Source organism: Sebastes umbrosus, chromosome 23 (genome assembly GCF_015220745.1).
Source record: "Sebastes umbrosus isolate fSebUmb1 chromosome 23, fSebUmb1.pri, whole genome shotgun sequence".
In the NCBI taxonomy this organism is placed as follows: Eukaryota; Metazoa; Chordata; class Actinopteri; order Perciformes; family Sebastidae; genus Sebastes; species Sebastes umbrosus.
In genome coordinates, this window is record NC_051291.1 from 4,998,518 (window position 1) to 5,025,102 (window position 26,585).

Below are 26,585 nucleotides of genomic sequence, written 5' to 3' on the forward strand. Positions count from 1 at the left end.
GAAATGCAACGTAGCGTCTGAGAGGCCTGTTTGTTACTATTTACGCTTTAGGAGTTGATCTGATGCTCTTAACCTGAGCCACTTATACCAAGGACGACTAAACTCCCTGAAACAATAGTCAATAGCAGGAAGGTCGAAGGGAAACACGGGATGTTGGTCACAATATAGTATATACTAAAAATGATCATGTCAATCCAGTGTTGAATTTTTTTTTTTTTAAGTATATTTAATTAGTTATCTATTTATTTATCTATTTATTTATCTATTCATCTATTCATCTATTTATCTATTTATTTTTGGGTTGCACAATTAATAAAAATTTTTATCAAAATTGCAATATGGTCTACTGCAATGTTCGAATTTGTTAGAAGGCGAAATGTTTCAAAATACCATTTTAAATTAAAGTATTGTGGTAGTGCGGAGACGTCCTGACCTACACATCATATTCTACAGACTTAAAAAAACATCTTTGTTTGGTGCAGATCCCACAAAAATCCACTCCATAATCAATTTAATATGTTATTCATTGAAAATGAGAATAATGATGTAAAAAGTCCCTCTAATATCACACAAATTGTATCGCAATCAAAATAATCGCAATTAAATATTTTTTCAAAGTCATTCAGCCTTAATATGTATATAAATATAAATATACTGTACACAGAACATTTTCTTTTAATATCATGATCTGTTCTGGTGATTATGACCTCCTCTTTCTCATTATATAAGTTGTTCTCATGACTGTATCATCTGTTCACATTATTATTTCTTCACGCCACATGTCAATGATTACTGTAAACAACAAGCATGAGAAATTAACAGTTTATTTAATGTACCTTTGTCAGATGTTCAACTACAACTTGATCAAGAAGTTACATTTCGTTTCTCATCTTTGCAATTACTTTTAGCCATCCCAATTTGTTTGACTTCCCAAACTTCCCATGGCCTGATTGTTGACCTTTGACATTCCAGGATCATAACTAAACCCAGAGCTGTTTGGTTTGGCCAGGCTGAACTAATGAGGTCACGTTGTGGCGGTACTGAGTTCCCCAGACTTTAGTTGTTCAGTCAGAAGACTGAAAAACAGTTCCCATCCACATAATAATATAAAATAAAATGCCTTCTTAATAATAATAATGAACAAATGCCTCTTCAATAATGAACAAATGCCTCTATATTAACAAACAATTAAGGAAACTGAAATATTGGTTTGTGTTTTTCCTTTTACCCTCCTTTAAAGTTTTCCCAAATAAAATACACTAAAAGAAATGGGTATAAAGGGTTTCATTGAAAATCAACAAATGAATAGAATACAAAAATACAGCCTACGGGCGTTAGGCTATTGTAAGGCAAGCCAGATCGTTGCACAAATAGTACCTAAATGTCCCAGTGCAGGTAACCCAATTGGTTGGCACTTAACTTATTTCCCCAACTAGGAGAGTCAACACTCTCAACAAACAAAACACAAAGATCACAGAATCCCAAAAGGGCCCAAAACAGACCAGAGTTTCTGGTAAAGCTGATAACACATGTTGCATTGAGTGAAGGAGAGATCAGAATGACACTGGGTGTGCAGTTTCCCTCCTCTTTTAAGCCCTACAGAAAGGGCGTCGTTACACCCTGATTGGCCAAGAGGGGAATGCACCAAGCTGCTCTCAACTATCATTTAAGAGCCAGTCCCCACACCCTGCGCAACAGGTGAACTGAATAACCCTCTAATCACTCAGCAACTCAACCAAAAAAACACCAGGGAAAAGGGAAACAACAGCAAGCACCAGAGAATTGGCAGCTGCCACAACGTTGCTCTTTTCAAATACTTAGAGAGCTCCTCGGGCTTTCTATTTGCTCCTCTAGATTGAGTTTCTATTGATAAAGATGCTCCAAGGAGACAACAACGCCTCCCTAGCGCTGCTCATTGATGTACATCTTTACTTCTGTGTTTTGGCTTTCTATTTTTTTAACTTGAATTGAAGGATTATATGTTGAGAAATTCCAAACCCCATCAAGTAAATTCAGAAACACTGTCAGGCTTAAAGGGACAGTGTGTAGGATTTGGCAACATCTAGTGGTGTGGTTGCAGATTGCAACCAACTGAGTACCCTTCCGCTCAATCCTCCTTTTCCAAGACTGCGGTAACGTGAGCCACCGAGTGCAAACCCGCTGTAATGCCGTTCGCCTCGATCAGAAGCCATCCATACCGTAATAACACTACTTTAGGGAGCAACGGAAGTCAGACGGCGGCTGGCGGTACCACGGTTTTGCACTCTGCTGCAACAATTTGTAACCATCGCAAAAAGATTCCTGAGGCGTTTGTTCAAACATCCATGCCTTACAGATATAATATTTAACAATGAGTTTCACCGTTGTATTAATAGTTGTGTGCATATGCCACTTATACTTCCATGACTGCGTACATTTTCAGCATGGGTGAACAGAGCAGTCAGAGTGTGACCGGTTATCGGATGTGACTGTGCTCTACATGGGCAGTGAAGCTCTGAGCTTCGGAAGTAGCTGCAGTGTCACAGTCTCTCTCTCTCTCTCTCTGCAGCAGCAGCATCATCACAGCTTGATATGGATCAATACCCTCACAGGGTGCCTCTTTGATAGCCTGCAATACCAGCCACTTTGTACTAGATTTCTTCTTCTGTTTTTCTGTGTTCTAGAAAACACATTAAAGAGGACCTATTATGCTTTTTCTCTTTAGTGTGTTATATAGTCAGATATCGGATATTGGGCCGATACTGACTCAAATAGTTGGAGGAATGGTGCCGATCTATTCAGTTCAATTAGATATTTATATACTATATACATTATGTACTGGAATTTTAATTCCGGTTTAAGTTGTGTTGTTGCATTAAAAGCGGTTTACACATGAATTCCTGTTAATTTTTACGATTTTTTACCAAGTTGTTGGTGTACGATTTATTATTTTAATAATAACAGTTCAGTTAATTTATATATATATATATATAATATATATTAATATATGTATTGGTTACATTTTGTAACATAAAAGAATGATTCCAGTCACTTCCACAGAGTGAGGCATATAGCTTATTAATTTAACACTGGTAACGAATCGGTACTCGGCATCGGCCGATACCCAAAGCCCAGGTATCACTATTGGTATCGGGACCGAAAAAGTCGGATTGGTGCATCCCTATTTTTTTGTGCATGTAAAAGGTCCGCAAAGTTACAAATCCCAAAGTCCACGCCAAAGGAAACACTGCTCCTGAACTGCCTAAAACGCCTGGCTTGAATTCCAGCCTTTTTCTTCCGTAACGTGGTGATGACACCAAGTAACACATTTGAATAACAGCTAGTTTTTTTGGCACGCCCTCAAACAAAGCTAGTTGGAGCAGAGCTGGAGCGGAGTCTGAAGAGTTTGGTTCGGTTAACCAACCACAACAGAGCGGGCCAGCTGACCAATCAGAGCAGATTAGGCTTTTTGGGAGGGGGGAGGGGAGGAGCCAAAACAGAGCGTTTCAGACAGAGGGTGAAAAGAGGTGCTGCAGCACAGCAGGTATGAGAAAAGTAAAGCGTTTTTCGAACATTTAAGCATGTAAACATGTTCTAGTAGAAACCCAAAAAACAAGTATCAACCTGAAAATAAGCATAATAGGTCCTCTTTAATTAAACATGTGACAAATGTGAGACTATTCTATTGCATTTGCTCTTTATCTTTTACAGAGATGCAGATCTCTGTAGCTCTTTGGTATTGAATAGTAATAAGGTGCACTGTAAAAACAGTTCAAACTAAAAACAGACAAAGTAACAATGATTTTTTTTGGGAAACGTAAGGCAGCCTACAGAAATAACGCACCACATCAACCACTCTAAATATATCCTGGCACAGACAAACCGTCTAATCAACGCCATCTTTTTGGGGATCATTCATCAACAACTCCGAGGAGGCTCTTCACAGCCTCGTCGACACACCCGCCATCAGTCTGTGGCGTTTCCTGCCACATGTTATGCGCGCAGCACTGGGATGCATATTTTGCATATCCACAGTCCAAGACAGGGTGGGGAGAGCCAGGACTTTTCCCAAAACCAGATGACAGAGAGAGAGAGAGAGAAAAGCCCCTCTCAAAGATGTGCTGCCATGTGACTAATCTGTAAGACGATACGATTGTTGTTGTGGGTTTTGGGATGGTTGACATTTCGTTGCTGGGAGGGAAAGGTGGAAAAAAAGCGTTGCACATTCCGCCCACTCCCCGTAAAAAATGTGCGGAGAAACTGAGCGGTCCGAGCGGTGGAACGTCAGACATGCATTACAACAACGGGACGGCGTTCTGTAACACCAGTTGTTGAGTGGGAGACAGATGTCTGCACTTCTTTATTTAACCGGAATAACTATAGCCTATAGTCTCCAAACGTTTCTCCCCAATTTGGCATACAGATTGGTGACTCATGAACTGGACGCTAAGAATGGTACTGATTGACCAAAGGAGGGCGCTATAATAATCAAAGTCGAGTTCAGCACCACTGCAATGTAGAGATATGAAACTAATCTACTGATGTGTTGAGACTTGAAGAAGATATCTTCCTACTCCATGATCTCCAACCTGTACCGTTATCCACAATGGACTTAAGGACTACATTTCCCAACTGGCCAATCAAAGTACACCTAATCCAATCGACATGGTGATGAGCCTACCTGGATGCCAGTCTGGACAGCCATGACTGCGATCACTGATAATTCACTTCTTCATTCTGTGGAGAGATAAGACAGAGGCTTGAGTCAAAAAAGTGAGATCATAAGAAAATGTCCATTGTACATCTATCGCGTTGCAGTTCGTAAAGAGTGTGAATAAAGAAAAGAAAGTCAAAATTCTCTGATTCCAGCTTTTTAAATGTGAATATGTCCTGGTTTCTTTACTCCACTATGACAGTAAACTGAATATATTTGAGTTGTGTACAAACCAAGACATTTGAGGACGTCACCTTGGGCTTTGGGAAATCAACATTTGTCACCATTTTATAGACCAAACAACTAATAGATTAATCGAGAAAACAATCAACAGATTAATTGACAATGAAAATTATCATTAATTGCAGCTCTAGCATTAAGTGGAGCCAGGAGGCGATTAGCTCGGCTTATTCTAAACGCTAGACGTAAAGGAAAGCAGGGGATTTACATACTGTAACTATTTCTTGGTGAATAACAGTAAACAAGCAGAAACGCTGAGCGGAAGGATATACTGTTGTTCGTCAAGAAGTAGTTCTGCCATGTAACTCCCTGTGAATGCATCTATAGAAAGCTCAAATGCGATGAGAGTAAAGTATATAATGACAATTGTGATTTATCATCCAGCCTAACTGGAGTCATCTGACTCCTCCTGGGACAAGAGAATGAAATGAGAATGACCTGCAAGGTTAACTGGCTCCACACACTGACTTTTGAACTTCATTTAGGAGGTAACCTGATTATCCCATCAAGTCCATACAGTCCTTTACACTAATGTTAAACATGTGGCCGTCTACAGTACTGTCGTAGTGATTCCTTTGGAAAAGCCTCAGCAGAGACGAAAGGCTTTACAGTCTATTCACTGTGTAATGAGGGTGTAATCAAATTTACAAGACATTAAATTAAAAATTTGCAAAGGTGTCCTGGTGAATCAGCTGAGAAAGTTGAAAACCATGATGCCCCGAGTAGGTAAAGTAATGGAGCAACATGAAAAGAGGACAGTTGAACAGAATATAACGACACTCTGCAAACGGCCCTCTGGGTAAAAGAAACAGTTGGGATGTTGTTGTTTTTTCTGAGTTTTAGTGGATGAGACTTTCTCACGAGGAAGCGATGAGGTTAGTCTGAGTGCTCTTTCCCACACAGGATGTGAAGGATTACCCTGACGCTCCACTGTCCCCGAGGGGTGTGTGTTTGACAAAGAGAAGCGGAGCGGGGGGGGGAGAAAGCAATCACAAGCACGTAGATCCTAATAACACTGATAATTTGGTGAACACAGCTGAGGCAATAGCCTCCTACCACCACCACCACCACCACCACCATCCCCCCACACACACACACACATATCACCTCATATGAACCTAACAACGTACACCAAAATGGGTTTGAGAAACTTCTCTGCTGTTTCCCACTGATGTCATCATGCACAGAGTGATGAAATGAATACGAGATGCAAAAAAAAACATCCTGCGCACTTATGTAGAAATGCCTCCATAACCACTACAATTGCAGTTGTTCATCTTTAAAAAGGCCTGCCTGAGAGTGCTGCACGCAGTCATCCAACACCAACAGCTCAGGGGAGAGAAGATGCAAGTCAGCGCCCAAGGACGGGACGGGACGGGACGGGGAAGCATGACAACGCAAAGACAACTTACCTCAGAGCCAAAACGGTAGGGTGCCGAGCGAGAACAGTCGCGATCAGCCTCAAAAGCACATCCTCGTCGATGCCGAGTCAAAACAAAAAACCCTGCGATACACTCGATGCTGTTCAGCCAGAGCGGCTCCTGCCTCTGTGGCTCCACACGAGTGAGCTGGGAAGGAGAGGCAGCGAGGGAATGACAGGGAGGCAGGATGGATGGGAGGAGGAGGAGGAGGAGGAGGAGGTGCAAAAGGAGAGCCCTGACTAATGAAGTGGCTACGCTTCGCTAAGCCCCGACCGCCCCCCCACCCCCTTGCTTCCCCCTCAACAATCCTGTCATGGTGGGACCCCTTTCACAAAGCCTCCATTGTTTTCTTAGCTTGCCACCCTCACACACCTCCTTCTCATCTCCAAGCCAGCAGCCAAACCAGGAACTCCCCAACCAGGATGCGATGAGATGGAATGAGATGGGATAGAGGAGGTGAAGGGTTACCTACACTTCCTTTTCATCCCCTCAACATCCCTGTAGTCCCACCAGAGCACTCCCAAACCAGCAGAAAGTCCCGGGGTGGGAAGCAGGAAAACAATAAGCACTGTTTTTTTTGTTTTTTTATGGTTGTTGATGTCGTTATCAAGAGAGTTAACAGCTGCATCCATTTGGAAAGTGTTGCAACAAGTTCGCCTCAGAGAGAACAAACTGAGAACACAACACATGACGTCATGCGATCGACTCGCTCGCACAGATGTTGGGTTTCTTCCACAGCTGTTCTAACCAGCTCTGTTCTAATGACTACAGTGCTGTTTGACTGAGATGCACCGTTAACAAGGCTCATCTGTGTTAGATATTACATCAAATGTCCTGGGGCACAAAGTCACGCACTAGACTGAATACTTAGAAACATGAAGATAAGTGAATCCCAGAAATTATCTTCTTCAATGCCGTTTGGTCCATATACTGTATATATAAGAAGTGGACGTAGTCACCGTGACATCACCCATTGGTTTGTGGACTACGGTTTTCAAGCCTCAAGTTTGGCATTTTGGCCATTGCCAACTTGGCTTTTGGCCGTCACCATCTTGGCTTTTGCCCGTCGCCATCTAAGCTTCTGCCCGTCACCATCTAGGCTTCTGCCCGTCACCATCTAGGCTTCTGCTCGTCGCCATCTTGGCTTTTGTCACTGATTGGTTTGTGGACTACAGTTTTGACACCGAGTTTGGCATTTTGGCCATCACCATCTTTTTTTTTTTGCAGCCAGAAGTGACACGAGAGGGTGGAGCTACTGGCCCACTGGTTTGGTCAAAGACAATTACGCAAGCTCTTCCATTCATGGCATATTTTGAACAGCAGATAAAAACACATGAAATTAAGAAAATGAAACCACAACCTGCTCTGAGTGTTACCTTGTGCTGTTAAAAAAAATCAAATGATGAAAATGAGTTTTTAGGATCTGAAATTCAAGAGAATAACTCTTGATTTGTAAAGGAAAGAGGATAGAATTATCACTGACTGATCAAGCTTGATTTGTGGCCTCTAGGCCGAGTCTGAGAGGACTTCAAAGGGTCAGTGAAATCTTTTATAGCAATGTCCTCAAGGCTACAAAGCGGAATAATCAGAAAGAGTGACGGGACGACGACATTTAGGATTTCAGAAGAGAGGGAAACAATCCAGAATGGCTCTGCTTCTTTTCAGCACGCAGGACAAAAGGGCAAATCTTTGGCTCCGGACTCCAGTTGTGTGCATCTGGGGGCCCCGGCAGAGCCTGAGAGCGTGACTCCCCGCAGGGACCAAAGACACCCACACACAGTCAAATGTCAAGCACAGAGGAGGGCGATAGAATCAAAGCCAAAAAGGGGGGGGCGAAGACAAAACATGTTTTATAATGGTGGTGAACTTGGGAGTGGCACGCTGGAAAGGGCAGGATTTGACACTGTGACACCGAGCACCACCACGCACATTCCCCAACGGTTGCTGGGACAAAAAAAAAGACAGACATCCGACAATGCCGGCACTCTTCTGCCATCCATCTGTAACGTGCCATTTGCTCCATCACCTCACTGCTTCTGTCAGCTAACAAGACTTCGCATCCAGAAGATTGTTTTGTGATTCTTAGATTTCTTTGGCGCCCAATATGCAGCTGTTATTTGTTTTAGTTTTGGCCGTTCTGACGGAGCCCCCGTTCACAGAAACAGAGTGGGGAATTTAACAACTTTCCAAGAATCACAATTCCCCATTCAGTTTAGTCAAAACATTCACTTTTGTTCAGGTGCACATTTGAGCCATCCTATATAATCCCCATTGGGATTAACTGAGTAAATGAGGCACGGAAACCTGCTACACAAAAGACTCTGTTCAGGTTTGGGTTGACTAACCTGTATTTCTTGTTTACGAGTGAAATAAAAGCTTTGTTGCAGGTTTTTATCCCCTCAGGAAATCTGCTATTTCCAAATGGAAAGGACACTTTTTAAAACATCAGATTTCCAGATGTTGTATTAATATTCAGATTCTATACTGATTGTAACTGCATTTTTCTCTATTAGTGTCAATTCAAGGTCATTTCAAAGTCAATGTGGTATCTGACCTGTAGGGATTCCACATGTATTCGCAAACAAAAAATAAAGAATTTAATGATGATGGTGTCAATTTGTCTTAGTGAACCCACAAATATAAATTTTTTCAAACATCTATTTGTTCAAATTTGATTTGAACTACTTAATCTGACTTCCTTCATTCAGGGGCCTGTTTTCTCCTTATAATCCTCAATACACAATCCACTTCCTGCCAGGGAAAGGTGCTGAATAAATGAAAGGAATTGCCTTTGTCCGGGTAAGAATGAGCGGTATAATGGACTTGGAGTCTATTAAAGGGAAGGGGATCTAGTACGAACCGAACATAGATGCTGTGTGTGTGTGTGTTTTGTTGAGGGTGGGGGTGAGACATCTGTCCGCATGCTGCCCACGCAGGTCGCCTATCTCTCTCTCTCTGGTCGTAGCTAGTAATCATTTAAGAGGATCAGCTCTATTCCAGACAGCAGAGCGCATCCACCTCCACGACGCTCCCTCCGTCATCACAACACACGCAGCACGTGGTGGCGCACGCGTGCGGCCCACGGCGGTCCGGCAGTGCATGCGAGCACCCGTGCATAAGTGCAAAAAAGAAATGAGAACGCATTACGTAATGAGTTAAAAGTAGAACGTCCGGGCGGTGATGTCCCTTTTGATTTTCCACTACATGGTATTGTGCACGTGCCGGGGGGAATAAAAACAAGAGTAGACGTGAGCAAAAAATAAAATAGATTCGGCCATGTGCAGTTTTAAGAACCTCCAGGGGTCCCCAGAAAAGAATGTTTTATTTCATCATTTAATTCTCTGGAAGTTAGCAGAAATAGAGCGAGAGTTACAGATGACATGTGCTCTGCACAGCTTTCCCTCCTCGGCCTTATCTAACCAGTCGCTTTGAGCCTGGAGGTTGGGACACACAATGGGACTTTTAGATGGAAAAACATTTCTATAGGCAAATTTATCATGATGTCTTTTATCTAATTTTACCTGAAAGTTTTTTTTCTTTCAAGTACTGAATCATTTTCAGCCCCTTTAAATAACTCAAAACAACTTCATCCGTCAGTATGCTTCATCCCAAGTGCTTGTCGAATCGTTGGAAAGCACCTGAACCCCCCTCCACGAATAACAGTCCAGCAAAAATTTCTGAAACCGACAATTAAACAAGCGTGGCTGCTTAATACAGTATTTGGCCAGCCTAAAATTTATCAGGAGTTTAACTTTTCTTTCATGTTGTCTTCTTCCATTCTTCACACAAGTACTTCCATCACTCTGTTTGTACAACCCATAGACCGTATATAAAGATGGACGACATGACAGCTCCCCAAAAGTGAAGCGAAAACATCTGGTTCGCCCCCTGGTGGCTGGTTGCAGTATAGATAATAAATCCTGTCCCCCTCCATGTTAGTGGATTGAACATGGGCAAAACTAAAAAGTCAAAGTCAAATAAATTTTTTCCAAAGATGGTTTCTGTCATTTTAGGTAGTTCTTATCACTCTGATGTATGTTAATTCTTCTGATAAATTTGGTTTTAACGAGTTATTTGATGCTATAAAAAAGGGGGTGAGACGTCATGATTGACAGATGCTCTGAGTGAAGTAGTCGCAGCCGGAGGTTCGGGAACTGTACGAGAGAGGAGATGTAACTTTATCTTTCCTTGTTACACTACTATGTTGGATACTCGATTTTGATTGGTCAATTAAGGCGTTCTACGGCCTGTAGCAAAACCGTTGCTATGTATAACAGACCGTTGCTATGGGCGCAGTTCTGATGTCGGACTTTGGCGGACCGTTTTTGCGTCAAATTAGAGACAGCTGCCATGGTGCTCACGTAGCAGGTAGGTGGCTCACGCTAGCAAGCTGGGCTCGTGATTGGCTCGGGCAGATGTGTGGGCTTGACCTCGATACCTCGGCTCCAGCCCCCCCGCCTCCCGATCACTACTGTGCAGACTCTGACTCCAAATGATGTCAGCACCCGTATCCAGGATATTTTGGCTTCACTTTTGCACAGTGGGAGGAAGTGGAGACGTGTCGTCCATCTATATATACAGTCTATGGTACAACCAAGTGCGACACAATGAGTGCCTTCAAGAAGAGGATGTCTGAAAGTGTGCACCCTATTTGTGTCATGGCAGGTCATACAAATTAGTTTGTTTCTAGCACACCACGGCCTTTAGACACAGCTTCTTTTGCATCATACATTTTACGCCTGAAAGCTCTCAGTTAGGATTCTACAGAGGGTTTTGATGTGAAAAAGAGGCCCTATTTTTAGCCATTTAATTTGATAACTTGAGCAGACAGAAACGGATGAGTAATATCTTTGTGTGTGTGTACCCAGCAGTACCGCGGTGTGAAGTGGCTGCGGGCCAGTGAACCTCCTGCGTCCTTCCCCTTCCCCGCAGTCCAAAAAGGGTTCTGCTGGGCCAAACTTTCCCCCCGGAGAATACTAACTCCTCCTCTATTAAACTCCTTCCTGCTGAGCCCTTTGTGTCTGGACTTAATTACCCCGTCGGAGGAGCGTTTCATTTAGAGCCCGGCCTCCCCCTTTTCATTACAGATGGGGCCCGGCTGTACTTTGTCGAGGGGGAAATTCATTCAGTTGAGGAGAATGAAGAAAGTAAATACACGTCAACGGTCTGTTGTCGAACTGAGCACAACAACTTCAATGAAACGTTGAAGCAATTGAGTCCCCGTTGGGCCTGTACAAGCTTGCTCCTCATGGTCTTCCATAGTAAAAGACTATAACCCCTTTCAAGCAGGATTAAAGCATTTCTTGGCCTCCTTCCTCTTGTCCTTGTTGGAGCCGTCTTTCCTCAGAGGTGAGACACTGGGAGTAAAATCCATCTTAAAGGCTTGAATGACTGGGAGCCACCTGCCAATCCCATTTTGATTTGTTGATGCTAATCCACAGCTCACTACACGCCACCGGGGTCATCCCCGGGATTTCAAAGCCCCTCGCTGCTGACTCAGGATCAGGCTTTCTTTCTTTCTTCTCCATAACCCTGACTAGCAGAGAAACCAATGCAAGCTGATTCCAAGTCAGTGCAAACTGAGAGACCATCCGTTTGCAGCATGCATTTGAGCCCCAACACAAGATTGTCCTTGAGTAAAACAGAAGATACAATCAGACATGGATTTATCCAAAACATGTTGGTCCACTGACTAATGCCGAGTACACACTACATGAGAATCAAGCCAATTTTGGGCCCCATTCCTCCCTCCCAACAATAGTCAGCAAAGCCAAGATTTTTTGATAGTTATAAAGATGATCTTTCCAGATATTCCTGTGCTGTGAGGTTTGTCAAGAGTGTTTTCTTGCATTTCCGATCCGATCGGAAGTCCATCCTGGCCGCTCCGATTTCATTTCCCAAATATTAAACATGTTCAATATTTACGATCGTATATCCTGTACACAACCCCGAGGACAGTCGATGATGCAGTCACGTGAGAAATAACGATAGCCAATTGGGAAGGAACAATCACCGTGATGGCGGCCGCGGCCAATGCATGAGCTAATGCAAAACGTGAAGCATAAAGTAATAGTAAGATGGACCTCAGAAATGGAGGACCGACTTGCAACAACACGAGTGTTTATTTAACGTGTCTCCGTGACTTCATTCATTATTTTTCATCGTGAATTTTCAGGACAAAGTAGTACAAAAACTAACATCGCTAATTCTTCCTACCCGTCAGCCGCCATGTTTGTTTACACTTAAATCACGTTTGATCACAAGAGACTTTGCGAGATTTCCATTTTTTTTGTTTTTCTTGTTGTTCATGAATGGAATACCAATGGATTCCTTAGATTCATATGATACCAGTATCTTCACTCTAGCTTTAAAACTGATCTTACTACAACCTCTGAAAGATCGAATTGCATTAATGAGTTAAAGAAATTAGTGGCGTTAAAATGAACTAGCGTTAACCTGTTATTATCACGTGATCTTTGACAGCCCTTTTAACAATTTCATTTGGTTTTATTCACATAAATGAATGAAATGCTGTGATATAGGCCAACTGAATACTTTTTTAAAAAGGTGTCTTACACCCCTTAAAATCAACAAGACCTCGCAACCCCCCGTGAAGCTTTGGTGACTCCTAGTGGAGGTTGGGGACCCCGAAGTTGGGAACCAGTGCCTTAGACGTTTGAGTGTAAACACTACTACACGGAGCTACAGCCAAACCACAACGAGCCAGTTCTCTAACGGAGTATCATGGCGGCACCAGTCTGTGCCAACTGTAAAGCCTGAACATACAGTTTCCACTTTCAGAGTCCTCATTTTTGAATTCCCCTCCTGCCATGATGTCAGCAGTCAGTTGGATGAGTCAGTCAGCGGTGACCAACGAGCAGGATCGGCATCCTTTAAGCTGCAGCAGGATGGCAGGATGCCCACGCTGAGCCGTTTCTGCTGACCTCACACACACACACACATATAGGCCAACTAACTGCAATGACATCATCGCTTCAGTCGCAGCAGTCAGGCATCAAGCAGGCCAGCAGTTTGAAATACCCGAGCACACAACCATACCACAGCTGTTATTTGAAAAAGTTTTGTAACTGAAGATCATCCCATAATGAACTGTGCATCACATCATGTGTTCATTAAATGAATGCACTGGGACGTGAAACTGTTGACAAACCAACGGTTGCTTTTGATTTCACCCGTCTAGCGGCCAAAAACTGCCATCATAACGGATGTCTACTGCTATAAACTTAGCAGTGTACATACGATTTGTGAAGCACTGCTGGGCTCCTCCTTTATTGTCAACATTACTTAATCTTATGAACCCTTCCTTTACTGATAACACTTCACATGAGATATTTTAAAAGGTACAGTGTGTAGGATTTGGTGGCATCTAGTGGTGTGGTTGTAGATTGCAACCAACTGAGTACCCCTCCGCTCACTCCTCCCTTTCCAAGATGCTGAATGCAACATAAAAGAATGATCCCAGTCACTTCCACACAGTGAGGCATACAGCTCATTAATTAAACACTGGTATCAGATCGGTACTCGGTATTGGGACTAATAAAGTCAGATCGGTGCATCCCTAATGAAAACAGTTATGAATATTATATACCATTTCTGCCAATAGATCCCCCCCAAAATGTTACACACTGTTCCTTTAAATTCTGAATGTTATTCTTTCGTCAGATTCTGCCAATTATGAAGGATTTGTTATCCACAAACTGGGATGTACAAACACACAACCCCAGTGTTGCCATGCAACAAGCTCTTATCAGGGTCAGTTCAGATAAGCCTCTGTCTGTAGCCCAAACAGCTACATGTCGTTGCCCCTTCCAGACTCCTCACAGAAGGTCAGGCCAAGGAGAAGTGAAAGGTCGAGGGGGTCGTCGGAGCTCATCCCAATTAGCCATGTTTGTTTGTCACATAATAATCCCAGTTCATTGTGTGTGTGTGGGCTGGGGAGCGGGTTAGGATTTAAAAACTGAGTTACCTTTCACCTTAATAAGCCTCATCAGTGGCTAAGACGTGGTGGGAGAAACCTGTGCACCCTTAGATCTTCAGCAAGCAGAAACACTACCCCATAAAAAGAGTGATTAAAGGATGTATTTAAATCTCTTCCCCGTTCCATTGCATTTACTTCACAACAAGTCGTTGCTAGGCACTTACCATCAATCTCAGCCATTTATCCGTTTTTTCCACACCAACTGACGACCCAGAGATACCACATAATGCCAACGTTGTTTTACTATTGCTTCACAAGCCTTGTTAGAAGTGGGAATCAAATTCCAGAGGTAAACAAAACATTCATTTTGGACCCGCCAATTCACAATTATGATTTTTTTTTGGAAAAGCGACACTTTTATTCAGCATCTTTCTAAAATCTCTGCAGATGTATTTTTTTTTTTTTTTAATATTTGTCTACATAAAAATGTTATCAATAAGCCCTTTCACAAAGTGACACTAAAATGGAAACAAAGTAAAGTTCTAATAAAAACACAGCCCTCGAACTGCCAGTGCTGCTGACAGGATATGACAATAATATCAGTGAATGCAAACGGTTTATAATTTTAATGTCAGGAATGCAAATCCAACCAAATAGACTTTTTTTACCAGCCTCCATTAGATGATTTTAGTTCTAAAATGTCTCATAGCATTAAAAGAACAGTTATCTCACATCATACAACTGTTACTAATCCAAACCACCATCTATGAATGATGATGTCAGCCCTACTGTGCATCTATTTACAGTCTACACGCACGCACCTACAGAATAACAAACCCATTGTTACACACACACGCACACACACACCACCACCACCCCCCCACCACCCCCTTCCTGTAAGCTGCACCCTAAATAAATGAGGGGTAATCCAAGATTTCATTATCATCCCCATTGTGTCCACACACGCAGCATGGCGGCCCATATGTGCCCACGTGCATTTTTAACTCATTAAGCCTGCTTTGTCTCATCTGGTGCGTATAAGTGTGTGTGTGTGTGTGTGCGTGCGTGCCTCGGTCTTAACTTCCTTCGGGAGCCCCGGCAGGCCCAAACCGCGAGGCCTGATGCCAGAGATCAAGCAGATGGTGGTTATGAAGATAGTTGGGAATTGGGGTTGATGCTTATGTGTGCGCTCATTCATTGACAGAAGGTCAGTGACAGCTTGGTCTGAAACAGAGTGCCGTACTGTATATTGTCAGTGATCTGGTAGTGACAGATCATTGTAAAAGGGACAACAACGTATATATGACACCTTCAGTGTGACACAGTGAACTCCGGCTCGTAAACACAAGTCATAATGGACTCATAAGTAGCTCATGTATTGGGTAGACTTTTAGTAAACTCTTTTCCTGCCCAAAAATCTAACAAAAAGTGATTAGACTGATCATTAAATAGGCGTTATCTGTGGTTAGAAGCCTCATAGATGTGCGTCAGTAAGGCTCTGCTACACCCACTAGTAGGTTTTATCATCTATTCACATGGTCGATCATCAAAAGAAGACGACATAGACCTCTAGCGACCGTAGTAATTATGACAGGAGCAGAAGCGGAAGTCAGGCGCTGTAGTACAGACAGCGTGAAACTCCATATGGGGTGGAGGTTGGGGGCGATGGATAGGGCTTTCACCCAGGACACTGGAGTTTGCATCCGTGTGAAACCAACGTGTAGTTGTCATTGTGTTCACAAGTGTTAAGTTTCACTTTTCAAACTTATTCTAAATCATGCCAGAACATGATATTTTTCCCTAAACTTAACTAAGTGGTTTGGTTAGCCACTGATAACTAGGGATGTACCAATACTGGCATTTACCAAAGGAAACCAAAAAGACAAGAAAGGATACAAAACTAACACTGGTCAGTGTCTGGACGGTGTTCACTTCCAGCTTGTTAGAAAACAGATTAAGTTCATTTTGACTTTCTGTGGCTGGAGAGAGTCCAGACTGACACCAGGACACACTCGGGCAAATAAGAATAATAACTCAATTAGTGGATGGATGGACACCGTCTCTGTTGCAGCTTCACCGAGTGATTGCGGCCGACACGACAGGTGTGTTGTGATATAAACATCTAGCTTAGTACAGCTTTAAGTTACTTAACATTTTAACACAGGGAGCTCATTTAACTGATCACTGACTTGATGCAATTTGACACGAGTCAGTTTCTCAACAGCAGGGTCAGCCTACCCCATCAGCGGATTGACATTTCAGATCAATATGGAAATTATTGGATGGTATGCAGATTAGATAACACGAGTGTGGGGAAATAAAACTATATTAAGTTTTCATGAACAGCATGTGTGGATGAATAATAATGATGCCGCCATCCTTCCTTTTTTTTTTGGAGTCAAGAGTTATAGTGACATCACAGTCTGTGTAATGGTGTAATGTTGATATTACTTCTTCATTAGATGTGGAAACAATTATTCACAGCCATAACCACAAGCAGCCTGGTTCCGGATATCTGACTACCCACACCATTTTTATGCTAAATGCAGTACATGTGAGGGTTTCTGGAAAATATTTGTCATTGTTTTGTGTAGTTAATTGATTTACAATAATACATATATACATACATTTGCATAAAGCAGCATATTTACCCACTCCCATGTTGATAAGTGTATTAAATACTTGACAAATCTCCCTTTAAAGCTGAAGTAGGCGAGATTGGAGCAAATATGATTAAAAAAAGTTATTTTTATAAAACGGTCGCTATATCGTGACAGTAGTACATGAAACAGGTAATCTGAAAAAAATCATGTGCCTCTGTGTCCTCCGGTGCTCCTAACGGCATCTGCAAGATTTCACAGACCGGAGGAAAACAAGCAGTAAGAGCTGATCTGAGGTCTGCTGTCCGTCTGCCGTCTATGAGAGCCGGCTGTCAATCGCTCGCGAACTCCGACCAAACGGTCAAACTAGGCAGCGCTGATCAAGTATGAATCAATATTATGTTACGTTAATGCCTATTTCTCTCCTCAAATGTTTTCAGAATCATCTTGTAGTGCACGGTTTAGCTGTAAAATGAGAAAGTTTGTGACGCCGCTGCCACTGTGAAATCTGTTGAAGGAACGCCAAGTTCTGGACACATGACCGGAGCACAGCCAATGGGAACGCTCTCTCAATGAAATGACCTGTGATTGGTCAAAGTCTCCCATCACGGGCTAGATGTTCTAAAGCCTGAAAGCAGAGCCATGAGGAGGAGCAGAAGTCTCTCTCAGAACACTTGAATTACAATATGCTGAAAGGTTATTATGGAATTTTTGCCCAATGATGCCAAAAATATGCTGCCTACTGACACTTTAATCAAGATTAAATATTTGAATCAATAGACAGTCCTAAAAAATACATCTCTATTAACTCATCACCAGTTTTTGAGTTGCAGAGTGTGAATGGCCTTTCCCTGGTGTGACCCTCATTGCAGGAAACACCTGCAGAGCCTTTATTTCCTCCTTTTCCTCAAACAGGAAACCAGGATTGTCACACATCCAAGACTCCATATACTAATGTATCCCCTCTTTAGTGACACAATAGGTACCCCAGCAGCAGCAGGATATAAAACATGCCATTCATTGTGGGATCCAAAAACAGCAAACAACATTCACTCACTCCTATGCTCAGCCACTGCAACCTGACATTATCATCATGCAACACCTCAACTATTGATCCTCTTTCCTATTTTATTCCCACCTGCCAATTAAGGATAACAATGTGTGCATGCTCCAGACAGGAAGTTGTTGTTGTTTCCACTGCTCAGACCTGTCAATGTCAATTAACTGCCATTATGTAACACAGTGCAGGGATGTGAAGTAGTTTAAATTGCAGTTTTATCATGTGATTGTGAAAGTACATAGTTAATTTAACATTTTGAGAGCTCAAAATAACCACAGTCTTTTGGTGAACTTGAACGTCACTGGAGATAGACGTTAAACTTTCAACTGAAAAATATGACTTAAACTTCCATTAAACTTCCATTAAACTTCACATATTGTGTTAGTTATCAACTCCTGGCAGCTTGCCGAAACTTATCTATATTTTGTGCGACTTATTATGTAAAAAATAACACTAAATAACGGTATTTCCATCCTTTTTTTCCAGCATCTTCCACGAGGCTCCTCATGGATTTTTTGGGGGAGAAACAGGAGAAACTCTCTCTTTCTTTCTCTCACAAACTATCGTTTAAACTTACTCCCAGCTGAAATTAAGTACAAGTTTTAGACTTACCAGCAACACTGAAGGGTGTAGAGACTTTAAAGCAGAAAATCCGGGTTAGTTTGTGTTCTTTTAAAGCAGTTTTTCCTTGTGGGAGTCTTGGTAGTTGGTAGTCCAGTTATCGGACAGTTACTCATGTTCTCCTCTGCTGCTGTGTTGTGTTTGTGGGCAGCGTTGTTCGAATCAGCCAATCAGAGAGCTCGGTGCTCTGAGGGGGGCGGGGCCTCAGAGGCTCACCTGAGTCATTTTACTGAATGATGAAAACTCACTCATAGGAATTAAATATCATAGGTGATTAAAAAAGCAATAAAAGCATCTTAAGTCTTAAACCAGGGGAAAAATAAATAAATCTGAGATTTCGATAATAAAGTCATAATATTACCAGAATAAAGTCATAGGTTTACGAGAAAAAAAGTTGTAATATTATGATAATAAAGTCATAAGTTTAAGAGAAAAAACTCCTAGTATTATAAGAATAAAGTTATTATATTATAAAGTAGTAATTTTATGTGTTATTTTCTTTTTTTCTCATAAAGTTATGACTTTATTCTCGTAATATTACGACTTTTTTTTCTCTTAGTTATGACTTTATTCTCGGAATATTACGACTTTTTTTCTTTTAAAGTTATGACTTTATTCTTGTAATATTATGACTTTATTCTCGCAATCTTACGACTTTTTTTCTTGTAAAAATAAGACTTAATTCTCGTAATATTCCGACTTTTTTTCTTGTAAAATTACGACTTTATTCTCGTAATATTACGACTTTTTTTCTTGTAAAGTTAGGACTTTATTCTCGTAATGACTTTTTTTCTCATAAAGTTTTGACTTTATTCTCGTAATATTACCACTTTTTTTCTCTTTAAGTTATGACTTTATTCTTGTAATATTACGACTTTTTTCTCGTAAAGTTATGACTTTATTCTGTAAATCTCAAATGTTTCTTCCCTCAATGTGGCCCTAATACTCCGTAGTACATTTGCTCTTTGGCCCTCACTGCATTAGACTTACATACTATATACTTAGACTATAAACTGTGTTACCTTCATCACAATGATCAAATGTTTTGCGACTCCAGACAGATTTTTATTTTTATTTTTTTTGCCTTAAATGGCTCTTTTGATAGTAAAGGTTGCTGACCCCTGATTTAGAATATGGTTGTTATGAATTGTGAGTGAGATAAGCTAAGAAAGAGTCTTTTTCACTTTGTTTTTATGCTGTCTTTTACTTCCTTGTTCAGTTGTAGAATACAACCACTTTCTACTAAAGCAGGGGTCAGCAACCTTTACTATAAAAGGAGCATGGTCACTTCAGGGTCGAACTTCACCCTCCTTGCCTTCATGATAGAAATACAACTAATACACCGTGAGAACGGCAAGAGTGACACACATGTAATGATGTTGACATCCGCTGAGCCATCATTCAGAAACCTGCTGGCCTACTTCACATTTAACAATGAGGAAGATGAGTCCCATCACACCCAGCTATCTCTTCAGGGGCTGTTCACGGCTGCCTCATCTCGTGAGGGGGAAGGAGGAGGAGGACAGGTTTGTGTTGAGTTTCAGCCGCACCCTTTGCCATTGTGGAGTGAAACCATGGCAGCCTCCTCTTCAACTGTATTTTTTTTGTTATAAATACTTCAGGAAACAGCCAGTCTCCAGCTGCCCAGCCTGCCAGCTGACCCTTTAAGCTCCCTGAAACTGGATATTGTTCTGTTGGCAACAAAACACACACACAACTACACTAGATGATGATTAACAGAAACTTTGTTTTGTGAAGAATCTAAAGTTGTTTTTTTGTTTGTAATGTTCTCAGTAGTGCAGTGTTGGATTACTGTGTTGCAGATTAAACATTTGCCCCGTGTGCTCGAGCTCACTGACCTGCAGGTTTTCTTCTACAAACACAATGTTCAACCTGTATGACCTCACTCACCTGATAAGCTGCTAATCAGTAACAGTGTGGCAGATAAAATGTACCTTTTTAACAAGGAAGTCTGGTTGGATTCTTGATTTAAAAAAACAAACCCAAAATGCACGTGGCAATCCAAACATTGACAAAAACAATTTGAGTCCACCCTCTGACATCCCTCAGTCATTTCTGAATCAATTAATCAAAAAAAGAAACTGGTACCTATTTGCATAGGTGCAAATGACCAGTGATGGAAAGTATTACTCAAGTACTGTACTTAAGTAATATTTTGAGAGGTACTTGTACTTTTAATATTTCAATTTTATGTTACTTTCCACTTCTACTCCGCTAAAATTCAGCAGATTCAGTTTAATAATACAAAATATGATCAACAAATAAATGATTATTAATTATTAAAGATTAACTTTATTGATCCCCATGGGGAAATTCACAAGAATGCAGCATTTACAAACTACATATCTATCATGGTCCTTTTCACACAAGATATTTTGACTCGTCATAGTAGGAAAAGCACAGGTGTTACTAATAACATTAATGGCTCTGTTCTTTTCAGGTGTCCCAATAAGTCATGACAGTGTGACAATGAGCCGATGAGTGTGAAACTGGAGCAGCTAAATGTAATGCATCCATCATTCATTTTTTTATTTACACCTGTGCTTCTTCTACTGTGACAAGTCAAAATGTCCTGAAACACAGAACACATTACTTCCTGTTCAGCAAGAAGGAGTTACCAGACACTTAGAATGAACTTTATTGTCTATCACAGTGATGGAAAATTGTCTTTTGTTAGGGGGCTCACAAACAACATAAAAACATGAAGACATTTGACAGCACGGCAGCTTAAAAGAAGAACCTGTAGAATTAAAGTGCAAAAGTGCTAACACGTGTGTTAAGATTAAGATTTAACGTTAGAGTTCAGCAGCTTGATTGAGGCTGGAACAAACAATAGCTTTGTTTGGTTTGTTTGGTTTGTTTGATTGTTTGGCACAGAGTCTTCTTCCTGATGGCAGAGGTTCATATTCAGAGATGTTGAGAATCTGAAATGCTTTTTTGACTCTGCATGGGCTCATAGTCTTTCCTCTCTATTACCTTCATAATCTGCAAAAGGATTTCTTTCCGGAGTTAGTTTGAATATTGTCTCTAAACAATACAACCTGAAGGAGGCTTAGAGGCGTCTGTGTTAGAATAGAAAACACAGCTGCAGCTGATAGTGATGAGTCAGTGTTATTAGCTACAGTCATGTTTACTCTTCACACTCAGTCCCACTTTAAAATACTTTAATAATTAACTAATATTTAAGTGCTTTGGACTGAAATTGCAGTTTAATTGACCATTAAGTGTCTTGAATAGCATACAGTGTTTATGATGTGTATATGGGCTGGATCACTAATGTAAAAATGGAAGGAAATAGTGTAACAGGCCAGTGTTGTTAAAAAAGTCAATACTTAGTTCAAAAGAATAGCCAGTAAAATACATATTTCATGAGCAACACCCTGCTCTGATCAAGCTCCAAACCTTTAAACATAACTGCCACCTAGTGGTGAAAATGGACCAACACACCCAGAACATAGAAGACATGTTGACATCTCACAGTAGGAGGATCACATGTTTAAATAGTTATTTTAAATTATAAAATCTATGATGGCTACTACTTAAGGGGCAGGACCAGTTTATTAAAAAGATTATTACACATTTAAATAACAATAAAATCAATGATGGCTATTACTTTACTGCCACTTTATTAGAAGGATTATTGTGAAAAAGAATATTTAATACGGAATGCCATTTAAGCCAATATTAAATAAACAAATAAATAAATGTGCCAATGAAATAAATCCTGAAATAAATAAATGAGGCAATAAATAAATATATAAATATACATTTACACATTCACACACAAAATACACTTTCATTTATTTCAGGGGACTTTTATTTCATAATGCCTGATTTATTTATTTCAGGATTTATTTTTAGTCGAGATCATTTATTTCATAGGCATATTTATTTAATATTGACTTAAATGGCATTCCATATATTTCAAGCAAATAACAGAAATAACATTTCCATTACATTCATACACTTAGTACATATCATACATACTTAGTACAAAATCTTATATTTCTGATTCATATACTTTTTGCAATCACAACTAATTACAATGTTGCTTTTTTATTACTTTTTCTTGTGTGTTGTGTATTCATTTATTGGAAGACAGTTGTGTGACTGCACTGGCAGGTTCCATCCTCCATAGTATAAAGAACGGGCATCGTAAACTAGCTTGGGTTATAAATGCTTTTGTACAGTTATGTGGCATTGGTCCATTGGTTAATGGTCCATACTTGTTATTATAAAAGTAAACATTAAATAAATAAATTGTATGTGCTGTAAAATGTATTTCATTTGTTGTATGTATTAATAATTAATCCACAATAATCTTACAATCTTACATACTATAATATTATTATTATATTATTTTTATTACATTACCAAGTGTACTGTACTGCTGTATTAGGTATGTATTTTCTTACTGAGTTTTGTGAGCTTGTGTAATATAGAGGATGAAACCTGCCAAAATAAAAAATAAATAAATGGCTCAATAAATAAGCCATTCAATGTACCAAAAATATTTAAAAAATAAAAGTACGCATTTTGATAAAATATGACATCCATATTTCTTTTTAATTTGCTTCTTTATTTATTCATGTTTTACCTTTGTATTAATTCCCCTATATATCTACTCTTCTATTTAATTTTGTTCCCTTTTATTTATCTATTATTTTTTATTTGGGCAGGTTCCGTCCTCTATACACTATAAAGCACTTGCTTCTTTATTTATTTACCTTTGTATTAATTCCCCTATACCTCCTATAGATTTAATGTGCTGTAAAATGTATTTCACTATTGTATGTATTAATATTTTATCCACAACAATCTTAGGCAAAATAAAATTATACTGACTTCAAAATACAAGAAAAGTTTCAATACACAAAATACTTTTTAAATTACAATACCAAGCGTACTGTACTGCTGTATTAGGATCATCACTACCGCCCGCTGCTCCCTCCTCTAATCTCCCAGCATGCATCTCACTCCAACCGTGACTGTATCCAGTTTAAAATCTCTCAACTGATCCCCTCAAAGTACAATATGTTCCTAATGCAATGAGGTGAATCCTTCCCATCATTTAGACGTGATGCCTGGCTGCCAGAAGATGGAGCCGTTTCCCACCACATGACTCCAAACATCAGCTCTGACTTCAGAGAGACATAAACCTCAGGCGAGGCGAGGAGGCCGCAGGGAGCAAGGGAGGTGTAAGGACGTTACATGCACTTAGCGTCCCACTGGGATCTTTTGTCTGGGTGCTTGGAGGCAGCTTGGGCTTACTGGCCCCATTTGCACCATATGCCACGAGAGGCCTGGCTGTCACATCAGATGAGGACCTCTGTGTGATGGCATAACTGACCGTGCGGCTTTCAAGTGCACATTCACAGTCACTGCACACACCATTCACCACTTTTAATTCAAATGCAGTTTAAATGGGTGGCTGCAAAGATGTCAAGGATAGTAACCGAAGTTCAAGCTGCTTCATAACATAACTCAATGACTGTCAACCTAATTGAACATCTATGATCTTCAAAGGATATCTGCATTGACTAATGTCTGAGAAAACATATCTATGATACTTTACAGATATATCTCAATACATGATAACTTGCTGGAAGTCCGTTAATACACCTGTTCGTTTACAATTCCACTACGATTATTGATTTCAGGGCCTTCTTTGGATCTATTGAAGCGTTTCAACAGTTAAGATCAATGATCAGACGGCTGTGAATTAAGGCATAAAGCATCAAAACACATGAAATCTCATATGGGAATTTTATTGTATTGTATTTTCTGTATGTAGGCAACATCATATATTTATAACATTGACATTACAGTCAATCCCAACCAGATAATCCTTAGGATATGTCAACATGGTTAAATTTACTGGCTGGAATTAAATTGATATGTGTAAGTTATTGTTCTGTTATGTGTAAGTTATGTAATTTAGGGTGGCAAAAAGGTAATTAGTGCAAGACAATACAGATGTTATTCATCTACAAAGGGTGTTACTGCACGTTTTTGCCCTACAGTGCAACTGCAATATCATGCCTGATATACAGTATATTCATTGTGTTGCACCTATGGAGCAAAGGGTTTTTTCTGTAGGCAACATAATCCATTTATAACATTGACATTGCAGTCAATCCAACCAGATAATCATTAGGATATGTCAACACGGTATATTTACTGGCTGTAATTAAATTGTTATGTCCAAATTATGTAATTTAGGGTGGCAAAAGGTAAATAATGCAAGACAATACAGATGTAATTCATCTACAAAAGGGTGTCACTGCAGATCTTTCATTCTTCTTTACTTGCTATGACTACATTGACTAATGAAAATATATATAAACTGTATCCTCATGACATACACAACCACATATTTGATGCAAAACTGAATAGGTGCATTGAAATAATTTAACAAGTGCACCTTATACCTGCTATAGGAATGCATCAGAATAGGTAGGCCATTTTTCTAGCAAGTGTTTACCTTTGTTACCTTCACTATTACTCAACATGAATCCAAATAATGTTGTCTATTAAACAAACAATGCATCTACTTATAGTCATTTAGTGTAATATGAATAGCAAATGTGTAAGAAGTCACAGAGTTGTAAATAAGATAATAAGCTGTGACTTTCACACAACAATAAGACGTTGCTGTTTAACAATATTGTAATATCTGTGATAATGTATTTTAAGCCTAAACGTTGGTAACATGTGTTTCACCTTCACCATGCAGTATACTGTACATACAGCAGCTAGTAGCTACACAGCTAAAGAGGTAGCATAGAGAGCAACAATGCAGATTTATTCATTCGTTTTACTGACAGAAGAGAACTCACATTATTATTATTATTATTATTGTTATTTGAAACCTATAAAATAACTAGCTAATGCAAAGAGAAGGTTAACTGCGACGCACATACTGTGGCTAACCACCCCGTTAGCTTAGCTTAGCTTAGCTTAGCTAACGTTACACCAGTTAACGGTTTTAACGTTTACTTGTTATGGCAGGTTTTATCTTGTGAATACCTGTTATTGGAGCTTTCTAGGTGAGTCTAGCTAACTAGTAGTGTTAATAATAAGGGACTGGAATCTGACACGCTAATGTGAGACAGTACAGCTAGCTAACCGATCCACTCCTTGTTGTAGCTAGTTAGCTAGCTAGCCAGCTTGAAGCTAGCGTGGAGCTAGCTAGCTAGCTAGGGAGGAAGTGTTCCTCACTACATCGGTAATATTATTGTTCTGTACCGACGCAAACTCAGCAGATACATTATTTGTTGACGTGATATAACGGTGAATAAGTGGCTCGAGACAATAACAGCTTCGTGGTTGTTATGCTAAGTTAGCTAGCTAAGCAACTTAGCAATATTAGCTTAGCTAGCTAGCCGTGTTAATAATAAGGGAATCATCTGACATGCTAATGTGAGGCAGTACAGCTAGCAGCAAAGCTAAGCTAAGCTAACTAATATTATTATAGTTATTTTAAAGGTTTCAAACGGTCCGCGCTGCTATTAATAATAATAATAATAATAATAATAATAATAATAATAATAGTAATAATAATAATAATAATAATAGTAATAATAATGTGACTTCTCGCTAGTCAGTAAAACGAATTAATTAATCTGCATTGTTGGTCTCTATGCTAGCTCTTTAGCTGTGTAGCTAGCTGATAAAGAGGTAGCATAGAGACCAACAATGCTAGCTACTAGCTAGCTAGCTAGCTAGAACACGAACTTCCTCACTATTATTAATATTATTATAGCATTAATATTGACTTATAACGACGCAAACACAGTAGATACATTATTTGTTAACGTGATATACCGGTGAATAATTTGGATCAACACGATAACAGCTTCGTGGTAGCTATGCTAACAAGCTAGCTAAGCTAAGCTAACATGCTAAGCTAAGCTAAGCTAACAAGCTAAGCTAACAACACGCCTCGTTAGCCCTGTACTGGGTTGACACGTGGAGAGAGTCCAGACCA

At 40.1% G+C, this 26,585-nt stretch overlaps 1 protein-coding gene across 4 annotated transcripts in view; it reads right to left on the reverse strand.

The window, feature by feature from the left end:
- The window catches only part of gas2l3 (growth arrest-specific 2 like 3), a 32,595-nt gene extending 13,878 nt beyond the window's left edge, over window positions 1-18,717 (reverse strand). For 3 of the 4 annotated variants that reach the window (XM_037760578.1, XM_037760577.1, XM_037760575.1), the window contains exons 1-2: window positions 18,566-18,717; window positions 4,661-4,716 (exon numbers count right to left, since the gene is read on the reverse strand). In XM_037760578.1, coding sequence (XP_037616506.1) covers window positions 4,661-4,684 — 24 coding nt within the window. In that variant the 5' untranslated portion in view covers window positions 4,685-4,716; window positions 18,566-18,717. Of the gene's footprint in view, window positions 1-4,660; window positions 4,717-6,345; window positions 6,605-18,565 lie in introns of those variants that run through there. The other variant, XM_037760576.1, reaches the window with a different exon arrangement.
- Window positions 18,718-26,585: the final 7,868 nt, after the last annotated feature.